This window comes from Venturia canescens, chromosome 7 (assembly GCF_019457755.1).
Source record: "Venturia canescens isolate UGA chromosome 7, ASM1945775v1, whole genome shotgun sequence".
Classification (NCBI taxonomy): domain Eukaryota; kingdom Metazoa; phylum Arthropoda; class Insecta; order Hymenoptera; family Ichneumonidae; genus Venturia; species Venturia canescens.
The window spans coordinates 8,662,746-8,685,010 of NC_057427.1; the positions used below are offsets into that span (position 1 = coordinate 8,662,746).

The following is a 22,265-nucleotide window of genomic DNA, read 5'->3' on the forward strand; positions in this document are numbered from 1 at the left end:
ATTCCTCTATCGCGACGAAGCGTAAACGCGTGAAACGTAAACGCGCGATGAACGTAAACAAACCGAACAAATGATGTAAAAATTATTCGAAAATATTCAAACATTCAGTTTCCTTACACCGACCGATTGCCATAATTTTATTAATACACAAAAATGTATGCACAGAACCGTGAAAAAAATTATCAGCATTCAATAAAATTATACACTTTTTATGACATTCTAACTAAAGTTCATATTTTTTTATTTTTTTATGAAAACTTGTTACCAAGGAAAACCGACCTTACCAACGAAAGTGAGGCAACATGTTCGATATTTTATGAGGTTAAATGCTACTGTCACAGTTAAATTAATTTTTCAAAACGAGTTTTTACATTTGGCAAAAATCGTGGTAGACATTTTCGACACTCGATTTTTTGGGTATAAATAAATTTTGGTAGAAATATTTCTGGTGAGATGTCAATGTGCCGTCGTGTTACGACCATTATATTGGATTGACCGACCGACGTTTATGCACGTCTCTTCGCGCGCACTTAACCCCCGACTCCGAGCGACGATGACCAAGAAAATAAACAGTGGTTCGGGTTTTACTTTGCTCAAATACGACATTTATTTATCTCCGACAAAGCGTTTCTCTAAAAACATTGAATTTTGACTAAAAATAACTCACCTCCGACTCGGAAGCGATTGGAATGAGAAAAAAATCGAAAAGCCCAAGTCGAGGGGCAGAGTTCACTTGTCAGGTCATAAAGTCTGGTTTTCCGAACGTTTTCTTTATCGACTGTCAGCTTAAATCTCGTTCTTCCCGCCATAAAATGGGCGATTTGTAAAAAATGAAAATGAAAAAAAATTAATACGAAACCATGCTGGGACCAACGACACGTAAGTGATGTTAAAAGGACACAAACACAGAAACACACGCGGATCATTGGTGGACAGTAATTCTTTGGAATGTATTTACAAGAGTAGTACAAAGAATAAGTCGATTTTACACGGATCCATTACATAGACTAATTAAAATTACAGGTAAGCAGGTGAACAGTTTAAATATTATTTGAGGCACGTGATATTAAGGCGATTCTACCAAGAGGACCGGGGTGTGTACATTCCATCACATGTAAGACAAAGTTCCTCTGCTGTTATTACGAATCGTTTCTCCCCTTTTTTCCTATAATATCCTCCATAAATAGATATAAGACAAACTTATATCACATTAAAACTTACGTTTATAAAAAATTGGGCTGTTTTTTTCATCTTTGAATCACGGAGAATTATTTGCATTCTCACATTCGTAAACGTTAATGGACGTTGCATCGACGATAACGTGAAATATATTAAAATATTATTATTAGTTTACCACAAATTGTCGCCTGGATTAAACAAATTTTTTTTCCCTTCATTTTTATTTTTCCTTCAAAACGAAAGTTCATTAATTTTCTCAGGATTGCCTGTGATCGATAATGTCACCAATTTTTCATCGGTGTTAACGTCATTTGTCGGAGTTATGCAAAAAGTATTCGAGAGAGCACATCATCGGCTCGAGCGACGATTGTTTGCCAGAGATAATGAAAAAAAATTGTAATTCCGCATTACGATCGTCATGGTTAGTTCCGTAACTATAAATGCATGCTTGTATGCCAAAGACATGAACGAATAATGGAAAAGATTTAAATAAACGGGAGAAGCAAAGCCCTTGCGAAACGTCAAATAAAATACTCTGGCCTCGCGAGAACAAAAATGCTGAAAACGTGGTGAACCGACCGACGGATGCGCGTTTCTTTTTCCGTCATCAAAATTGTGAAACACAAATACCCAAAATTCATTGTAACGAAAAGGAAAAAAATGACGAGAAATTTGATTTCAAATCGATAAGAACAAAACAACATTCGATAAAAAAATAAAACATAAATTTCGGTTATTCGTCAAGTGCATGAAGAAAGGGTGGGTGGTGGTGTCGAGGCTGGACGAACGTACAAAATAAAATGTAAACTGCGAAATATAAAAACCAAGTAAAATGTATTCTATGGGCAACATCATATGATAATTATAGCGCATATTATGCTTGATACACTGAATATTAATCATATTGCGATGAGTTTACAATTTAGTTGTATTCTTGCTGTTTTTATCGTGTCGCATACGCTTGTAATTGTATGATTTTCGTTTGTTTATATTCGATTTATTTGTTATCATTATGTTTTGTTCTTATTCGTCTTAATATTGTTTTCTTAATATAACGAATATGTGTGATGTACATAGAGCATTATGAAATAACAATGATTAATCGCTAAGTCCTCATTTAATTAATCTTACTGACCGACGATAGGCAATATATATATGATCGTACTTTTTTTTTTTTTTTCTTTATCATATAGAATCGGTAATTGATAAAAACGTAACGTTCATTCGTAGAGGGGGGCGAGGGAACGTTGGGGTTGGGAGGAAGGGAGGGAGAGCATATCGAGCACCAAAATGAAGCGTACCGTACGTGAGATGTTGCGGTAATTCGTTTTCTTTTTTTTCTTTCTTTCATGAGATTCCACAAAATTACGAGTCACTACGACGAGGTGCTTTCTTTTCATGTATATTCATGTATATATGTATGTTCATTTTTCCATCAACGTCAACACCCACGTGTCTCTATGGTTAACGAAATAAAAAAAATCTTTCACGCATGATATAACAGCTCTAACGTTAGTTTTATCGAACGAAAAATCAATGAAAAATTATAATATTTCATATAATATTTATGTATTATATTGTTATACATATAATAATAGATATTATATGATATTATAATAATGCACAATCAGCGCTGTCGTCAAAACTGGGCAATCGTTGATTGATCTTACTATTTATTTCTTTGCCTTTTCGTGAATCTCGATAAAATTCAATGAATCGGTACATTATCAGGAAATCAACGGACCGTGTCACTCCCACGCGAAATATATATGCAAATTTACGTATGATTTATACGTTGGCAAACATCATAATTGCTCACAAACATAAAAACGAAGGCTCTGTCTTCAACGTCGTAACTACACATGTCCAATTTAATAGTCTAACAACTATTTCGTTATAATCGTTTAAAACAAAAGAAAACAACGAAAATTAAGAACGCACAGCTTCGTACGTTCTACTTATTATTTATCTTCTTTTATCATTCCGCATCGTTTCTCTCCTTAATTAAACTGTTACGATGGCACTATATGAATTAGTTTCGTGTCCGCGCTCGCTCACCTACAAACGAGCTCGTGTACTACAACAAATTTATTTTGTTACGAAGATCTATCGCGTCATAACTATTTCCGTTTCTTTTCGATTCTACACTTTCGTCCTCCACTCGTGTTACACTCAATGCAACTCTCAACCGTGGCCACATTTTAGAGTAATTTTTTTTTTTTTTTTTTTTTTTTCAATTTGAAAAACAAACAACTTTCGAGTGCGCTTCTCGTAACGCCTTCGAATCAATGTAAGCTCGCCCTTAATATTTCACAATGGAGTTATCACGGATTTCGATCATTCGTAACACACTAAATTTCGTAGTTTATATTCTTTTTTATTATAACTCTCTGTCTCTCACTCTCTCTCTCTCTCTCGCTCGCTCGTTCAATCACACTCTTTTTCCTCGTCAAACCATTTTTTTAACGACTCGTTATAATCTCTATTATACAAATAAATGGTACAATATTACAACACACTAATATTTTTTATATATGTTGATAATAATTTTGCTTCATAAAGGTTTTATAAGTATTCTTTTCGTTCACAGAATGCATGTCTCGTAACTCGTACGCATTCGATTTTCACTTTTTGCGTTTATTTATTTTTTATTTTTTTATTTTTTTTAACGACGATGATTTTCCAACGTCGTCGAACAATATTACAGTAACAATTTTTCTACAAGAATCATAGGTTCTCGTCGAAATACATATACTATATATATTTATGCATATTTCTCAAAAGAATAGCCAACTTTTGACCGACGAGTTTCTCGAGATGCATCTTGGATAACAGTAAGTAACAGCTAGTATGACAATATATAAATATATATATATATATATATGAACATATATATATTTATTATATATTTTTTCACGTTTTATCTCCATACTTGAGATGCTAAGTTGGCGTTATAAGATATGTCCAGTATTTAATCTTGTATGTTTAAATTTTTTTTGTTTTTTTTTGTTTTTTTTTTTCATTTCTCGTATTTTTTATCTTCTTTATATGTGTTTAATCGGTTTATCTGCAGTGACAACAGTTGTGGCTAATACGTACATCGTTAATCTCACTTTGCTAATCCTTTACACCGATTCTTAACCGTGCTGTGCATTACAATTCATGTTTAAAAATTTGTTTTTTTTTTTTTTTTTTTCATTATACCTTACGCCTGTTACGATTTCTTTATTTTCTGGTCGATTAACATATGGAACATCGCACGCCAACCAAGCCATCGAAATTCGTGAAGTATCTCATTGGAGGAATGAAAAATAATGATTTGATAAATTTGGAGTACTTTTTTGTTTTGGTACTGAAAACAGACGCTTCGGATGCATGAAAAATCCTTTTGTCGTTTAAGGATAACTTGATTACACGTCTAATCAGTAGTAAGAAAAAAAAACTTTCAAAAAATGGCACCTCGCGTCGACGTGAAATTTACCACATTTATTTACATATAATTCTTTTATTCTTGTCTACAAAGCCAATATTAGCTTCTCCCGGATTACGCCTCGCTTTTTTTTGTTTATCATGGTTTTTTTTTACTATACAAAAGATGCAATAGATTCTCTCTCCCTCTCATCCGAATATTATTTAATAGTATATAAAGCTCCTTTGTTAAAGATGGTCCATGTCATTCACAGCATTCCGACAACTTTAACAGCCCCTGTGTGATTTCAATATTTCGAAAATATTCGTCAAACGTTATTTAATTGCGCATTGGTGTAAATTATGTTGTCTATTTTTTTCATCCGGCATCGACAGTTTCATAACCAGAAAAAACTTCAAATTATTGTTTTTTATGTTCTGCAAGTTATTTAAATGAAAAGAAAATCGAGTTTACCCAGTTTTCAAATCTTTTCAAATTCAAAGAAATTTCGTTTTTTTAGTTCGCTTTTCCTTTGCTCTTTTCTTATTCCCTCTTCATCGCGCCACGCCATCGTCAATGTTTTATTTTTATACACGTTGTCCATATTACAAAATATAGATTAATGTGTAATGCACGTAAAGCTTAACGTTCAACCACGTACACCCGATAAATGTTTCTTCCTTGTTTACCCAAGTTTTTCTTTCATATATTTTTTAAAATTCTCGTACAGTCCCCTTAATTCTATATCACTATATTGTATTTCCATGATGGAGCAAGTTGCGTAACCGACGTTAAAACTGTACCTTCAAAAGTGCAATATGCAATCGCGTTTATTCACTTTATATTTCCTGCACATCCCTCTCTCTCTCTCTCTCTCGCTATTGTTCTTTAATTATTTATTTTTTTACGTCTTTCATTCCTGAGTTGAACGGTTTGTTGAATACAATGATTACTACTTGCTCGTATAACGTTTTTTTGTGATATTTCGTGCCTGTGTGTGTGTGTGTGTGCGTCCAGTTTCAACGATAAGAAAAATAATCTTTGCTCATTACACTTTGTCTGGTGAAAAAATCGAAGTTGTAAGTACAGGAGATCCTTTAATTATGTGGCCAAAAAATCCTTTTTCTCTTTCCATAAATTTATTTATTCTCTTTTTATTTTCAAAGTCAAAGGCATTTTCTGTGGGCATGTTGGTTCGAGTTTAAGCGATTAAAAAAATTGTCTTCTTTTTTCGTTTTTCAAAGGCCAAGGGTAATTCGCGATCAGCTGTCCTCTCCGGCAATTCGACCGTACGTGAACACATTTCAAGCGTCACACTTCAGACTGCTCGAGTCACTTCGTCATTACCAAAATAATTCTCAATGTTTTTATCCATCGAATTCAACTAACTCGCTTTGTTCTTTGCGTTTTTCATGAATTAGGAGCTTCCGAGTTACTACGGGCGACGATATTAATATACTTTTTCTTCGATATATCAAATTTCAGTTTTTCGTTATGAAAAATAACAATTTCTTCACACTCCTCTTTTACTTTGTTTCTAATTCTCTCTCTTCCTCTTTTCCGCACCCTCATCATCCTCGAAATTCGTTTGTCCTTTAGTTCGATTTAAAAAATTGTGCTCCCCTCCCCCCTCTGAAAGATTGCACTTTGTGATCATTTCGAAGTTTTACCCGCTACAGAGCGAATTTCCCTCTTTTACGCTATTCCTTATTTCCTTCGGCTTGTTTCCTTCGTCGATTACAATTGGTACGAAAGATTGTCGGAAACAGGGCCTCGGAGAAAAAAAAAACCCTTCCCAGAAGAATTTCATAATTTAATTTTTACACGAGGAGGGCCACAAAATGGTGCCAGGCACTATTTTTTCTGTTACCTCTGTAGTCCATCGAGCATACGTTAAGATACATTGTTTACCAAACATACATATATGCATCGGTTTTTTTTACGTTATATACCATTTAACGGATTTTTCACGAGGATACACCAGTCGACCGAAGTATAGAAAACCAAATTTCAACCCGGTATTTAAAGATGGCAAATTCTTATGCAAATGCATGTGTCACGTGTGTGTGTGTTTTTGTGCTTTACTTTGCTAACAGGTTTCGTAATGGCTTATTCCCTTCGCCTTCGCGTTTGAAGGTACACAAAATATGTATATATATATTTATATGTATTTATATATGTATATATAACAACTGATCAATGATTTCGATAGGTTGAAACGCGATCATCAAGTTTCATCATATCTCATTATCGACGATGTTTTTTTATTCCTCATTTTTTTCTCTAATCGTTCATTCTGTCTAATTTCAACAGAGATGTCAAGATTTTTTGAGTTTTTTCGTTTTTTTTTTTCATCGTATAAACATACTTGTAAATGTTTTCAAACGTTATTGACATAAATAGATCTGTGACATTGTGCATTTTCTTAATGTTGTTTGGTTTTTAAGCTACAGCAGTCGCATGTTCCCTAACTTTCGTGTTTTTTCTTTTGCCTAGTTATTTTGTTTTTCTTTGTCATTTCATTCTCTTAATATTGTTTATTTTTTGTTTCTCATATCAAATGTGCAAAATGCTGGTGAAAAACGTGTTTGTATTTGTGTACGCATACATTTCTGTATTCAGGTAGAATTCCGGAACGTTCGAGCCACCGAATCTTACGATTTTCAATTCTTCTTTTTCGCGAACGTTTACGAGAATACAGAAAAAAAAACTAGAATCCCTGAATTTCTCTGAATTTTCAATACAATGGAGCCGAAACGTGTAGAATTTTCTCTCGATTCCCTAACAATTGGTGGGCTTTGTCGCTACTGCGATTGGCGGAACGGAAAAACGTAACACTTCGGTGACTCACATGCCCAGAATGGATTTCTATTCACGTATTTCTACGTATACATTTGCTAACGTTTGTTTTGTCCACACGATAGATCCTGTTTATCGGCATTATCTCGATCGATAATCGATACAAATCAACTTATCTGTGTAACTATAGCTATTAGTATCATTATTTCTATTATTATTGTGTCGTGATAATGCTGGATGACGTTGCGCCGTTAAGAGACATCGAATCGTACCGATAATTCAAGTTTCACGCTATTTTCGCCGTTACATTTTTCGTTTATTCTTTATAAATCGAAAATTCGATAATCAACATACTTCAAGAGTTCCTCTATTCAGTGTTAGAACGAGCATTTAAGGTTGTAATAAATATATGCGTGGGTTTCTGTGATAGTGTAACACTTTCGTTCCACTGACGACCAACGCGCGAATATGTGTGACCCTCTAATTCGTTTATAATATTTATATTTATATATATACATACGTGTGTACATATTAATATATAACTTTTCATTTATTTTTCAACATATTAATTTCGAATTCGTTCTTAAAGAACGTGAATTTAAATAATTTTTTTTTTTTTTTTTTTCATTTTTGGTACACTCCCAATCGAATTTTAACTTTTTCTCGAAAATGTTTTTTCTTTCGATCGATTACTCGATCGCGTCAGCAAACATAGACCGTTAACGCAACTCACTCATTTTTGAAATATCTATTTTTTCTGTTTCATTCCCCATTGATGGAGAGAATAAAGGATAAACACAGACGCACATACACACACACACACGCACACACTTGCGCATACATACAGGGAGGATGCTTCCAACTATTACCAAACGAAAATGATTGAACGATCGAACATCTTTGTGTATCTGACAAAAGCAGAGGGAAGCAAAGTTTTCTTGCTGTATTGTTAAACGTTAAAAAGTTAGGAATTTTTCTCGTTGGTCAAAGTGTACAAGTGCAGCTTTTATTCAATAAGAAGACAAAAAACAATACAGGGTAACGGTTGAAATGATAAAAAAAAGGCGTATCTCAACTCGATGGAAATCGTGGACAAAAGTATAACAAGCGTCAGGCGAAATCAGTTTTCCTCTTGTTTCAAATTTCATGCGCACTTGCGAAATATTTTGAGTAAACGAAAAAAAAGATACAAATAAAACAAACAAAAAGTTGAAAACGAAGTTATAATTAGGAGAAAACAAAATAAAAAGCATGATTCGTTCAATTAATTCGAGTTGCACTCGAATTAGATACTAATTTAGTTATAATTTTTCCTTCTTTTGTTTCTTTTTTTTTCTTCTTTTTCATTCTAATGACTAGAGATCGATTACTAATCGAAGATTGAATCCGGATTTTTCGACATTGACGAATTAGCGAGACGAAACTTTGTGTGACTTTACTCCAAATTAATGAATTTGGAGTCTCGATCGATTAAATGAGGTAAAGTTATAATCAACGGATTATGCTGCTGAGGTCATTCGCTCTTGTAAACTCCGTAAGTGTGGAAATCTCACTTTTACTTCTTTCGCCTCTCTAACCTGACTGTTTTTCGTTTTTTTTTCTTTTTTTTTTTTTCTTCAAAGCTCTCACCACTTCCAGTACATTAGTACATGTAAATTTCTACATACATATTTATGTAGACGTACGTGTTACATGTACATTTCCAAGTTTTATGATCGGTCGACAGTTTCATCGATGTTCGTTTTTTTCTCTTTCATTTATACGTACATAACATAGATAATTATTATTTTTGTGTGTTTCTTTTTCTTTAATATCTCGTATTCGACATCATATAATTTTTTTTGCTCGATTATCGCGGCAAGTTCGATTGCACCTGTGCCTCATCGAAAAAAAAAAACATTATGAACTTTCGACATATATATACAAACAACACCTCTTATTATATACACGATATATATATATATATAAATATATATATATATATTTGTGTGTGTATATATATATATAAAGTTTCAACATTATGGCACCGCGTTTTTTTTTCATCAAACAAATGTTCTGCTTGTATCTGCACTCTTTCTCTTAGCATTAAATCCACGGTATAAATGGATTTTTCTTCCTTCCAAATATGTGTGTGTATATATATATATATCATTTTTATATATGTGTAAATATATATACACACGCATATACATTTGCTTTTTTTTTTCATTCCACTGGGCATTGTCGACAAAAGTCGTGAAAACCGGTAGTATTCTCGGTTTCCTTCATTAAAAAGCGTCTTCATCGCGATGGACAACTCGTTGCTGGGTCCGAGCGAGAAATTCTCACGTTCTTGTTTTTTTTTTCTTTTTTTTTTTCATTTGAGAATTAACAACGGGAGAAAAATGAAGAGAAAAAAGACCCGCGTGGCTACGTCGGTTAATTGGACCAGCCTTCGGTGATTCTCGTGCGTTTCATAAGAGGTCCGTTCTCGTAGTCGGAATTATTTCCTGCGCCCCCGTGACTCGTTCTCATGTCACCGGAATTGACAACCCCACCCCCGGAACCACCGCCACCAGGAGATGGCAAATTTGTCGGTGTAATACTGCCCGAATGGGATGGCGGCGGATTACTCGTTGGTCTGCTCGATATTAGATTCAATGTTTGCGGCACCGTGTGCGATACGTGCAGCGAAGAGGGCACGATACTACTGGACGATTGACCCACACTCAAATTCGTGTGGTGAAGATTACTCGACGAACCAGGCCCTACGTTCGTTATTCCGTTACCACCGTGCGGATCACGAGGCGGACTTATTGGCTCGCTCTTTATTTTAACCGGCAATGGAGACGTGGACGGTGGCGGCGTACTGCTCGATACTGCCAGATGAGGAAGGCCACTGCAAAAATTACATTTTATTCGTTTCGTGTCCGTTACGAGTTTACGAGAGCATCACGAAACGAATCAATAATTTCGGGATGCTGGAAATACGATTTTATTACTAAATCAATCGGGCTCGTTTTTAACCCTGCTGTAAAAATTTATCGTCGAAATACGAGGTTATTTTCATTTCTAGGGTTTCACAATTTTTTTCCTCTAATTTTTTTTTTTATTTACCTGATATTCGACATTGTGGCGGCTGAGTACATTGACAAATCGTCAACGTACCTCTGATGAGACCATGTTAGACTACCGAGATCCGAGGAATAATCTGTCGGGCCGAAACTAGAATAACCAGCGGCGACAGACGGTGTTTGTAACGCGACGACCGGTGTGTTTAGAGCGCCTTGTCCGTGACCACCCTGCAAAATATTGAGAAAAATGTAAAACGTTATTGCATGCTTTTCTTCATTTTCCATTGGTCATTCGACTAACGAAGCAAGAGAAAAAAAAAACCATTATTTCTTATAATTTCGTTCGCATATCATTAACCGAATAATCGATCGTTACGTAACACATCATGGTTACGAATCTTACGTCATAATTAGTATCTTCAGAGAGCGGTTGTGTGAGTGGTGCGGGAATAACGACTCGTAAATTGGATCTGTGCGGATGAGGCGGCGGTGGTGGTTGTGGTGAGTGACGTGATGAATTCGGTCCCTTATTACCACCGCCACCGGCAACCCCGAGAGCCGGGGATGGCCCTGGACTCGGCGAGCCACCCAGCGGTGACGCTGACGGTGGATAACCATTACTCATTTCCAACATTCCTCCAGGTGGGTAAACTGCGAAAAGAAACAAATACCAAATGAAAAAGTCATTCAAATTTGACGAATAAATTGAATGAAATTTTTTCTCATCCAGAATTTCAAAGTTGGAGGAAAAGCCAATCTCGAAAACGGACGGAATCAAATTTCAAGGAGGATCTTTGGCGTGTTTTCTCCTCATAGATACCTGAATCAGTTTCAGAAGAGGACGGCCGTGGAGAGATGCTGGTGTGCGCCATTTGAGGACTAGATCCGAGAAGCGATTCTCCATAATTGTTCACCGGAACTGTCACGGGCAGAGTGTAATTCGATTGAGCCATGCCCTGTAATATTTAACGAAACAATTAGTAAAATATATTTTGTGCTGGTGAAATTTAATTCGAATTCGAGTTTTCCATTTTACTCCATAAATCACTGTTTTTTGTCATAAAAATTTTACATAATTTCGAGAACGCAACGATTCTTTAAAAAATAAATCCACCCAAGAAGAAAAAAATTGGCTTCATTTCCTCTGAAAAAGCCGAATGAGCTTAAGCAAAAATTGTTGTTGTTTTTTTTCTACAAACGTCAATTGTGATTATTCATTGTTGTTTACCCTCGAGCCGTTGTGCTGATTTCTCTGCATCATTATTTGGAATTCCTCGTCGATTTTCGTGTACTTAGCCTCCGTACGGGGGGTTAGATTGTAATCGTTAGCGTCGGGCTCCGGGCTCTCAGGTGACATGGCACCCTTATGCTCCTTCTTGTTGAGCGCCTGCAAGTGTCAGCAGACAGGTTCACGTGACCACACCGCCCGAGGGCACTCAACCTTCACTCTTTTCATGCATGTTAATTTTCCATTTGCGAAATAAAAAACAAAAGAAAACGTAACAGGGCCAATTTTCAGTTGTACCGAGTTAGGGGGATAAGCATGAATTTTTATTCTCATTTATTTCATGAAAATTCAGAGGAATATGCATAGAAAAAAAAACACTTTTTATCGATTAATTGAACAGAAATATGAACGGAATAATGGATCAGAAATGTTCGCATTTACAGACACGCTCAAAGAATTCATCGGTAAACCCGAGTCTATTCGTTCAAGAAGTACGATAACGATTGTTGGTTCTAATTAAATATTGAATAGTTTCCATATTACGGATAACTCAACTCACCTCGATGATATTTTTGTTGGTAAGAGACTCGTGTGGTTCATTATACTCGGTATACTTGAGAAGAACCTTGTCCATGTCGGTGCTCGCGTATTGATATAGCTTGTTGCTCGAACTGAATATGATTAGGGCTATTTCACAGTCGCACAGTACCGACAGTTCGTAAGCTTTTTTCATAACACCGAATTTCCTCTTGTTGAACGTCACCTGACGATTTCGCTCGTCGGTGATGCGCGATATTTGTATCTTCTTTCGACCCATTTTATCCTCTTTGTTCCCGTACAGTCTCCAAGTTCTCTCGAATATCTCCGTGGAATGTTAAAAACACTGAAACAAACAATATTTCGAAATTGTATTATTTTCCAGAGTAATCGTTCCGTCAAAAATTCCATTTTTTTTTCTCAAATGTGAAAATAGTTGAATCGATTCAACAGCATCATTTCCGTCCGCGGGACAAACCAATTTTTCACGAATAGCCGGATCAATTGAAACTTTTTTCGCCCCACCCTCCGCCAATTTCTCACGCCAACGAGACCACTCTCAATTTTAAATGGCTCTGTTGATGTCTACAAAATCGATGAAACGTCACATATTGGACCGATGAAAATCGAGAATACGGCTTTAAAAATAATGCATCCAACGATTTTTGGGGGCTTTTTATCACTCGAGTCGAAGGATGCCGATTCATTTAGCATGAAAATGGTAAAAATTTGAGCACTTTTCTCGACGTCCCAAACCGCCACTGTGCTCCATTTACAATTTATCAAAAATGACACTCAAAGAAATACTCTTTATTACACACAGAGCATTTTGACGAAGAGCCGGAGTTTTATCCGACGCGTTACGCTGGCGTTTGTTGCCTGATAATCCGAGCCAAGTAACTCGAGCCACACGTCTTCGGTGTCTGCGTAATTATTTCCGAGGTATAACGAAACGCTTTAAAGCCAAGTGTATCGTTCACCACCTACAGCCGAGGAGATAGACGCTCGGGGAGAGGCGATCTCGTGTGCGAGTTATACGAGTATCCAATCTCTCGGAATTAAGAATCGATACGTCACCGAGGCTGCTGAGAGCAAATGCAGATAGAAGAGAGCGAGGGAGGCACGCTGCTCGAGAAAACGGAGGTAAATCCGGAGGCAGTCCGAGGATCAAATTCAAGAAACTTTGATGTTTCACCGATTCCTCGGAATCTCAAGAATTATTCGTTTCCCACCGACGAAACGAACATTCGTAATTCGACTATTTTTTATTTCACCAAGTATCGGCGTAGCTTGAGAAACTCCGAATTGCAAATTCGGCAGGAAAGGAAATTGGAGAATAACTGGAATTATTGGAGGCTTTTTTGACAACGTTTCGTTGGATCGCAACGTTGCAAGCTTCAGCGTCATTCGAAGCGACCATAAGCTCGTTCGACGTAGCATCATGCCTCGTGCGTGCGCGTCTTGTTTTGCTACGCGTTTAGGAAAGGAGGGCGGGAAACTCGGCAGCTCAGAGGCATGGCCAAAAGCTCAATCCGCTTATGTTTTATGCATTATCTCAATGGCGTTTGGGCTCAAGAATAGATCGATCATTGTAGTAGGCTACAAAATCTAGAGTTTGACGGTATTTCGGTTGCGGCAAAAGCATTAAAAATCGATTTCAAAAGAGTTCTCTGTGCTCTCTGGATCGTATTTTCCTCGTAATTGATTTTACCGAAATTCGAATGAAATTGGAGCTCGACAGAGCGCCCGAATCCGAGGAAAAACGTTGAGAAATGGAATGTTGAGAAAACGTCTCCGCCGACTGGCAACCTTTCATAATTTTCTTTTGTTTTTCATTATTTTTTTTTTATTTTTTTTTTTTTTTACATTCCAAAGGACGACACAAACGGAGGGAAAGCTCGAAGTGACAGCGAGGCGAGAGCGAAGGGCGAGGGAGTGTGTGCTGGTCTTTCATAAAAAAAGAAGGAAAAAAGCTCGTGTGTATCGACTTTTAATTCAAACACGGGTGACTGGACCGAGAGCTCTTTCGCGGGCGTCGATGCTGATGATGATGCTCGAGCGTCTTATCGACGCACGTACATAATTCTAACGGGACGAGAGAGAAAAGGTGAAGCGGCGAGCTCGCCTTTTCTCTCCTCGCCCCGCTCCTCGACTCGATACGTTCGTTATTCACTCCGGCGAGGATGGGAATGTTTCGTTACTCAGGAACTAATAAAAAAAAAAGGTCATTTTTCGTACTCGCTACGAAGGCTCGTCGCGTCGAATATTTTCGCCACGGGGACCTACGACATTTGCACCGATTCGAGTATGACCAAGACCGCCGATCGTTGAGAGCTCTTTTTTAATGCGAATGGCTATTCGGCGCTCGATTGTTTGTACACGAGTTTGTTGAAATCGTAGTGTGCGCATTATTGGAGCGTGTGAACGATATCCATGCCACTAGACGGCTGAAAACGGTCGATCGACGAATACCGCGCGTACGTAGCACGAGAGCTTTTCCTACGCTCCACCTCGTGTCCCTACACGCTACTTTTGTAAGGGCATTTCCAAGCGCAATCGAGAGGCTCTCGTCGCCAATGAATATTCGTTAATAACGCCGCGGGTACAGAAGCTCGGACGACGCGAGTTTCCACTGAAATTTCCACTCCAGAGAAGACGAAACTCTGCGGACATATTGACGCGCGTTTGAATGACAAAAGACCATTCACCTCCTGTAGGATCGTCGCTCTCTCGAGCCTCGTGGATCCGAGGCTGCTCGATTATCGGGCTCCGTTGTACACAGTCTCGTCGAGCCCTCCCTCATCCCTCTCGCTCCAACTTTCGACGTTTCTCTTCACGCGCCCGTCTCTCCATTTCGACTCGACCAATATTTCATTATTGTTTTTCACCTTCATTTTGTCCTTCCTCCGTAAATTATTCGTTAAAGTTTTCATTCAAACGTACGCCCCCCTCCCGACCTCACTCGCTCGTCTCGTTTCTCCTCTTTTTCCAATTTTTAAAACGTTTTCGTGATAAAAACCCCACTCGCACGAGACCATCGGATCGAGCACCACGCGGCGTCGCATGTGCGTGATCGCTCCGTCGCTTCCCCCGCGACCTTCGCATATTATTTGGCACTTCGAGGCCAAACTTTGCTGCCCGAGTCTTCTTCGCGCGTGTGTAGGCGCCTACACAAACACATCGGGGCGTACAGGAGACAAGGATTTTCAGAGCGATCGATGCACCTGCGATGAAGCGGTGCGGGCTCACCACGATCCTATTTGGCTCGACGCGCGGTGCCTTTCCTCCGCGATCGAAAGATCGCCATTTCTCAGATCGCACCGTTACTTCCGGTGTTTTTTCGCCGTCTCAATTACGAGCTCGAGTCGCCAGGCCCAATATTTCGAGGAACTCGAAATACTTTCGGGTGGAAACTTGAAATTTTCGTGAAGGAGAAACCAAGCTGAACGGAGGTGCGATCGAGCCGCGCGTTGAAAACGACCTCGCTCTGCTGCAACCGTTGAAAAAATCACCCGAAATCGTGCCGGCGACTCCGCCACCGGCAGTAATTCTTATGGGAAAACAACGTTAATAACGTGGCTTCGGGGATTCCCCTGCGATCGATCGAGTCCCAAAAGGTTTTGTCGTCCTTAGATTCATTTTCGGTTTATTCGACGATTCCGCGTAGTTATTCATTCATTATTCATTGAGCCGAAGATGAATAATGCATTACAGTCATATATTCCATGAAGTCTTTGCGAAGTGGAGAAAGCACGAGAGCGATTATTCGGTTGAAAGGCGTCCCCGATTGATTGTTTGTTCCGATAAACTATCAAATCGACGCGTCACTTTCCAAGCTTCTTCTTTTCCGGCGTGTAATCATTCACGAGGAATTTCCTGTTGTTCTATTTTCATGGGAATTTTGGAAGACCAGGCGACGGGGCAGGGGACCCTTTCATCCGAAAAATGAGGGGGGCCACGCGCCTCCTCGGTATAAAAACGTGAATATTCGGAGGTGAACGTTTGTCAGACGCAAATAGAGCGAGGAATACATTATTGGGCGAGCGATATTTGAATGGGTGTACGGAGCCGGTGCTCGAGCGAGCTACAAACTGTCGGGGTACAAATATAGATTTCATTAACGCTGGATTTCAATGGAACCGCCTCAGAAATAAACTCAAATAATAATCTCCCACCGGGAAAAGCTTCCCTCGTAAAAATGCCCATAACTCATCCGTACGGCAACAGGCTGCGTTACAAATATCGGGAGTTCGACTACAAAATGCGGAATCAATATGAATGCAAAAAACGAAGGTGTGAAAAACGGTGAAACAACACGTTGCTGCACGGGCTCGAGGGAAAACCAATACGACAGCGATTATTCCGTTCTTCTGGACGTTCGCGCTCGTACGTGCGCGTACGGGGCGTTCCGAGTCGGACAAAAGTCCTTTCGCGCGATCGCTCGACACTCCGACGAGTGCTCCGGCTCCTCACGATTTTTCCTCAGTCTCCTGCGCGAACGGCAAACCCCGCGTTCTCGATTGTGTACACAATTGTCACTAATAGCGATTCGTGTTCTCTTGCTGGTTACACGAGCATCTCTCGGCTCGATTTTTTCCATCAAATGGTACCTCGCGAGTACATTATTCTCGTACGGGGATTGTCTGACAGACGTCAATGCGAATATCGCTCGGCGTTAACGGCTCCCCGTACACGTACGTGTCTCCGGACGCGTGCACCTTCGTATTTTGTGCAAACAAATAAAGGCATCGATATGCTCTCGAACGCCGCGCGAAACGAACTTTTTTACGGAAACTTTTCTCGTCTCGAATAATGCGTTACGGGCCCGATGTTATTTGACTCTAATTCCACGCTGAAATTGTCGCAGCGATCGATTATATTTTCGTTCTCATTGATCTTTGGGGCTTTGAAATTTTTTGTTCGGCCATTTTGTTGCAGGCGAATTGATTTTATTGATGAAGAAAAAAAAAAAACTTTTGTCGTTGAATTATAAAATTTGACTTGTACGATCGAGGCTTCGATCGAATCTGTGAATATCTTCGTCCCCGGACAAAGAATTTGGTCGAACGAATGTTTTTCCAGTCCCACGGCCAATGCTCGTTGATCCAACGAAAATTCAATCGAATCGAGTGACCGATCGTGTCAAAGCGCGCCCCCTTAATTCGGCTGACGGTAGTTCCAAATGGACCGAGGTCACTCTGTACGCGATTGAAGTAAGTTTTACGCGAAATGGCACATGCATATTCGCAGCGGTTGATAGAGAATGGAGAAAAAGAGCGAAAGAGAGCGACGCGAGTGTCGGGGAAAAAGTATGGAGGGCTCGCGATCGAATTCGGTCTATTATAGAAGAGCAAACATGGAGGGCGGGTCAGCGACCACCCCGTACATGTCCGCGTACACCGGCGGTCCGTCGTTGTATCGCGTTGCGCGCCGGTAAGTGCGCCGCGAGGTTCGCGTTAACGAATTCATCGATAGACGGGGACCGATACCACGATGAATCGGCGGCATGAGAAATAAAATGAGAGAGAGAGAGAGAGAGCTCGCGCGAGGAGAAAATAGGAGGAAAAAAGCAGCGCGGCGTTTGCAGCCTCAGGCAAAACGTACGAAAAAATATTATGTTCGGTTCGATACCGTTGGAAGAGAGAAAAAAAACGAAATATGACGACTAACGGATAAACGAAATGCGAATCGGACCTCGATGCTGCGAAAAAAGTGGGATTTTTCGATCCGAATTCGTGATTAACGACGAGCTAATCACAAGTGAATTTATAATAATTAAAATAATAACAATGAGATTGAAATCGTGTCGATGTTACGAGAGTCGGGACGAGAAAAAAGTAAATACATTGGCCGTCACGCAAGTTCAAGATAATCTCAATTAATTTCGTTCTTTTCAGCTAATCAGTTAAAAGATACACGTGTCTGATAAGAGAATAAGGAATATGCGGGCGAGAGTGCGAGGGGGAGAGTGGATTGTAGAAAATAAAAAAGTAGAGAAAGAGAGAAAGACAGAGGCGGAGGAAACACTCACCGATCTTTTTCTATTGGCAAACGAAGGATGCCCTTATCTCAGTGAGTCCGATGAAAAAAATGGGGGAAAAAAAGTAAAATAAAAAAAGTCAATAATTACGCTGATATTGAGATTCTCGAGGTGCACCGAAATCCGTGAGAACGCGTTGCACTGATGCACGATGCAGAGTCCACGCACGAGAAACGAAAAAAAAAATATTACCGCGGTTATTGTTTTGAGAGGGAGCGCTAGAGCTCTTGCACGAAATGCCACGTTCGTGTATTCACCGAAATTCAGGCTCGTCTATTATTATTGACATTTTTCAATGATACGCATCCGCGGACACGCGTTCACATATAAATGAGCACACAAGCACGTTGGTCGGAGCGCGTGGGCCGATGTAAAGTCCTTTTTACTTCATCGCGTACGAGAATAAAAAAACGCTTACAAAGTTATGATAATGAGAATAATAAAGTTCAAAAGAAAAAATGTTGTCTTATTTAGCACCGATGTACGTCATTGCGCGCACGTGTCGGGTGTTTTCACCACCCCCGTCATCCTGCTCTCCCGCGACAAAGGCTAAAAAGTACGCTCGAACGTGGAAGCAGAAAAAATTCGATTCGACGTCCCCCGTTCTCCGAGTTTTTCGCACCCGTGATTCTCCCGGCTTTGTTCAAAATATTCGTCCAAATTTCAGAGCGAAATAATGCCGAAAGGTGAACCGGCGACGCTTGTTACAGCGTCAGTACAATTCAACGAAACAGTCGACGCTTTTTTTCAAATCGAAAAATGAGAAAAGCTTTGTTAACGCAGTCGCTCGTCACTCGAAAAAGTTTATACAAACACGCGGATAAAAGACCCGCTCCTCTTTTTTTCTCGCTCTCGCGTATCGGCACGACGATAACAATAGTACAACAAACATCGACGGTGAAGTTTGGCGATATCTTTTCGAAGAAGGGGAAAAAACACACGCGCACCCTCGACGAAGCGAATACACAGAAGCGCGCACAAAAAGTCACGAATTTCAGTGGAATTCAATGAAAATCCAAGAGTTCCGAGTGCCCATGTGCTTCTCCTCAATGTTGATCGATGGCGCGCGTGCACTCGTGATATTCTCCTCAGGACGTATGTTTCATAGATTAGATCACTTTTCACTTGATTATTAAATACGTTGTTGTTATTATTATTATAGCTGACTCGCGAGTTAATTATTCTCCTCAATATAATCTCAATAAAAGAGTATAAATCCTTCGTTGATTGGCACTAAGTTTCTTAACCGCTGCTCCTCTCCGTCTCAACTCTCTACCGAGCGAGCATCACACCCGGTTCGTATTTTCATTTATTTTCATGATCGCGTTCCACGAGACGATCTCGTTTGTTGCGCTTGTTCGAATGATGTATTATTTCTCCACTTAAAACGCCGCGTGTTCTCGCGAGAGAGCGTTCGTAATAGAGAAAGAGAGACTAGAGTGATGCGCGCGCGACTGAGGAAAGAGCGCGCACATACGATAATTCAACGGTTGACGAATGGCGCATGCGTTTTCAAGCGTACGCGGTTTGTACTTTTTTCCCTTTTATATCCTATGTGCTTATACGCGTATATGCGTACGATTGTATATGCGAGGTTTCCTTTTCTTTTTGTTTCTTAAAATAATAAATTTCACGTGTGCGTCGACGAGTCAGCCGTGATGACGACTACCGACGGCGACGACGACGACGACGATAGTGAACTATAAAGCGAGGGATTAGCCGGTGTGGCGCTGCTGTTGCGCGCTCCGCGTTCAACAAAAATTCTCTCTCCTTCTCTCCGTCTTGTACGGGCTCGCGTCTCGCTCTCTCTCCCTCTGTATCTTGCAGCCTGACGAGCTTTTCGGCAACACGGTCCGTCGATGATACAGTCCGGGAGGAAGGGAGGGGGCTGGAAAAAAGCCAGGGTAGAGGGGAGAACGCGCGAAGGGAAAACGAAGAGGAGAGGAGGGGAGGGGAGCGTTGTGAAGATGTATTCGAATAAGCACTAGTCTCGCCTGGCTCGAACAACTGGCTTTGCTCTCAAAGCAGAGAGAAGGTCTTGGTCGTTGGCGATGGGACATTGCTACTGGCCCTGTTGTTATTGCTCCGGAGATTTTTAAAATCACATAATAACAAACGATCCTGGTGAGTCGGAGAGTGAAGCAGATCTTTCAAAAGGCCTCTCGGACGTTGAGATTTCTACCTGAAATAGCGGCCTCGTTGTATCCTCCAAGATCGACCAATCCGTCGAAACTTTTTCCACCTTTTTTCGCACCGTGTTTGGTCTTGCCAGCTTTTCTTGTTTTCTCGAATTGTAGGTTAGGGCTCGAGTCCAGAGTCGCTCGTACGCACACGGCGAGAAGAGACGAGTTCCGTCTCAGCCCTCCCCCTCCCGCCGCGAGGCTTCTCCTCACCGCGGCCTTTCAATCCGTTGGAACTGTCGTTGTTGGCCCAAGTATCGTTCGCGTTGCCGGCGTCACGACGTCGTGTTTCTCTCCTCTGACGCCGTCACACCAGCCTCTCTTATTGGTCGATCTAACGACTTACGTCAGGCCACTCACAGCCAATCGGAAAGCTCGACAACGCGATAGACACAGCCAGAGACATGCGGAGCGCAGGGGAGCGAGAAGGAAAGATTTACCGAGCGCTGTGTATAGAGCGACGTATCGAGTAGTACGGAACGAGCTTGCGCCGCTCAAACGTACGGGAAAAAAACACATTCGGCTACACTCCCAAGCACATACAACGCGCGAACCACCAACATCCTGACCAATTGTTTCGTACATTCAACCAAAAACTGGTGGCTCGAAATGATTTCACTTTTACAAATCCCCTGGAACTTTCGAGTCCCGGATCAGATAACTTGCGTCGAGAACGCACTTTTTTCGCCGAACAGTCTTTACGAGCGAAAACACGGACGACAGTCCAAAAGGTCAAGCTTAATGCTCGACTGAGTCGATATTTCCAGTACTTTCTTTCCATCCATCAAATTAAAAGCTGTTTTTTTATTTCGTAGCACCTTCCGAGACGTTGCTTCGTATTTCATAAAAGCGTTCATTAGTTTCGAACCTCTTTTCCTCCGCCCCCGCCTCGAGGGAGTGGATCAAGCGCGAGACTCCCCCGACTCGCGTTGTTATGATTTTTCACTCGAGCCTCGCTCACACGTCTCCGATTTCTCGAGTTTCAAAATAATCACGGACCCGTGACAATTGGATCTTTGGGATATTCTCGATGCTGGGAGAAGCAACAGGCCGAGATAATGATCGACCGGGGGGCTGACACACGCGTCCGGTGCAAATGAATTTTCCCGAAGAGCGAGATAACAACGCGGCACAATGTTAAAATCAATTAGGGGATAATAACGGTGCCATACGGGCCTGGGCGGAAGAAATTCTACCTGCGACGTGCACAATGCTTTTCCGTTCCTCCCCCCGGCGCCCCGCTACATTCGTCCATCTATTTCCGTGGCCCGCTTCGGAGGAAAATATAAAAAAATAAAGCCGACTTGGACGTAAAGTGAAAATGAATTTTATTTATACTCGAGAGACATTAAACGATTCTTCCTGTAATCACTAATTTCTCGATTGATACGAGCTCGGATTATTGGCTTAAAAATTCATGATGTTCCTTCTATTAAAAAGAGCTTTGCACTCGAATAAATCGGGGTCCTTAAATTTTGTATCGCTCGTCGTTACGAACGATGGAACCGTGCCAAAGTGTTCTCAGAAATCCTGAAAACTTTGAGAAAATCACGCTTCCCAAGCCGTTTCTGTGACGAGGAAAAAACCTTACGATTCAATAATCGATCAGCCTCGCGAAAACCAAAAATAATCTCAGAACAATGAAACAATGATTTTATCGAGGAATTAAGGATTCACCCGTTACAACGATCACCCCTGTCAAGCTGTCAGATGCGGAATAGCGGAGTGGTTCGATACCGAGAAAGTGGCAGATTCGTCCTGTTAAATATACATTTTCATCTGGCAAATGAAATCCGGGAATTAGGGCCACGCGAAAGTAACGATAAATTATCGATTCGGA

At 40.3% G+C, this 22,265-nt stretch overlaps 1 protein-coding gene across 8 annotated transcripts in view; it reads right to left on the bottom strand.

Annotated features, from left to right (window-relative positions):
- Positions 1 to 925: 925 nt before the first annotated feature.
- Mef2 (myocyte enhancer factor 2) overlaps positions 926 to 22,265 on the bottom strand; it is a 54,112-nt gene continuing 32,772 nt past the window's right edge. For 4 of the 8 annotated variants that reach the window (XM_043424394.1, XM_043424391.1, XM_043424395.1 and 1 more), the window contains 6 exons: positions 12,228 to 12,551; positions 11,669 to 11,827; positions 11,261 to 11,396; positions 10,844 to 11,091; positions 10,484 to 10,668; positions 926 to 10,265 (listed from right to left, as the gene is read on the bottom strand). In XM_043424394.1, the coding sequence (XP_043280329.1) occupies positions 9,806 to 10,265; positions 10,484 to 10,668; positions 10,844 to 11,091; positions 11,261 to 11,396; positions 11,669 to 11,827; positions 12,228 to 12,485 (1,446 nt within the window). In that variant the 5' untranslated portion in view covers positions 12,486 to 12,551 and the 3' untranslated portion in view covers positions 926 to 9,805. Of the gene's footprint in view, positions 10,266 to 10,483; positions 10,669 to 10,843; positions 11,092 to 11,260; positions 11,397 to 11,668; positions 11,828 to 12,227; positions 12,552 to 18,236; positions 20,636 to 22,265 lie in introns of those variants that run through there. The other 4 variants (XM_043424392.1, XM_043424393.1, XM_043424398.1 and 1 more) reach the window with 4 other exon arrangements.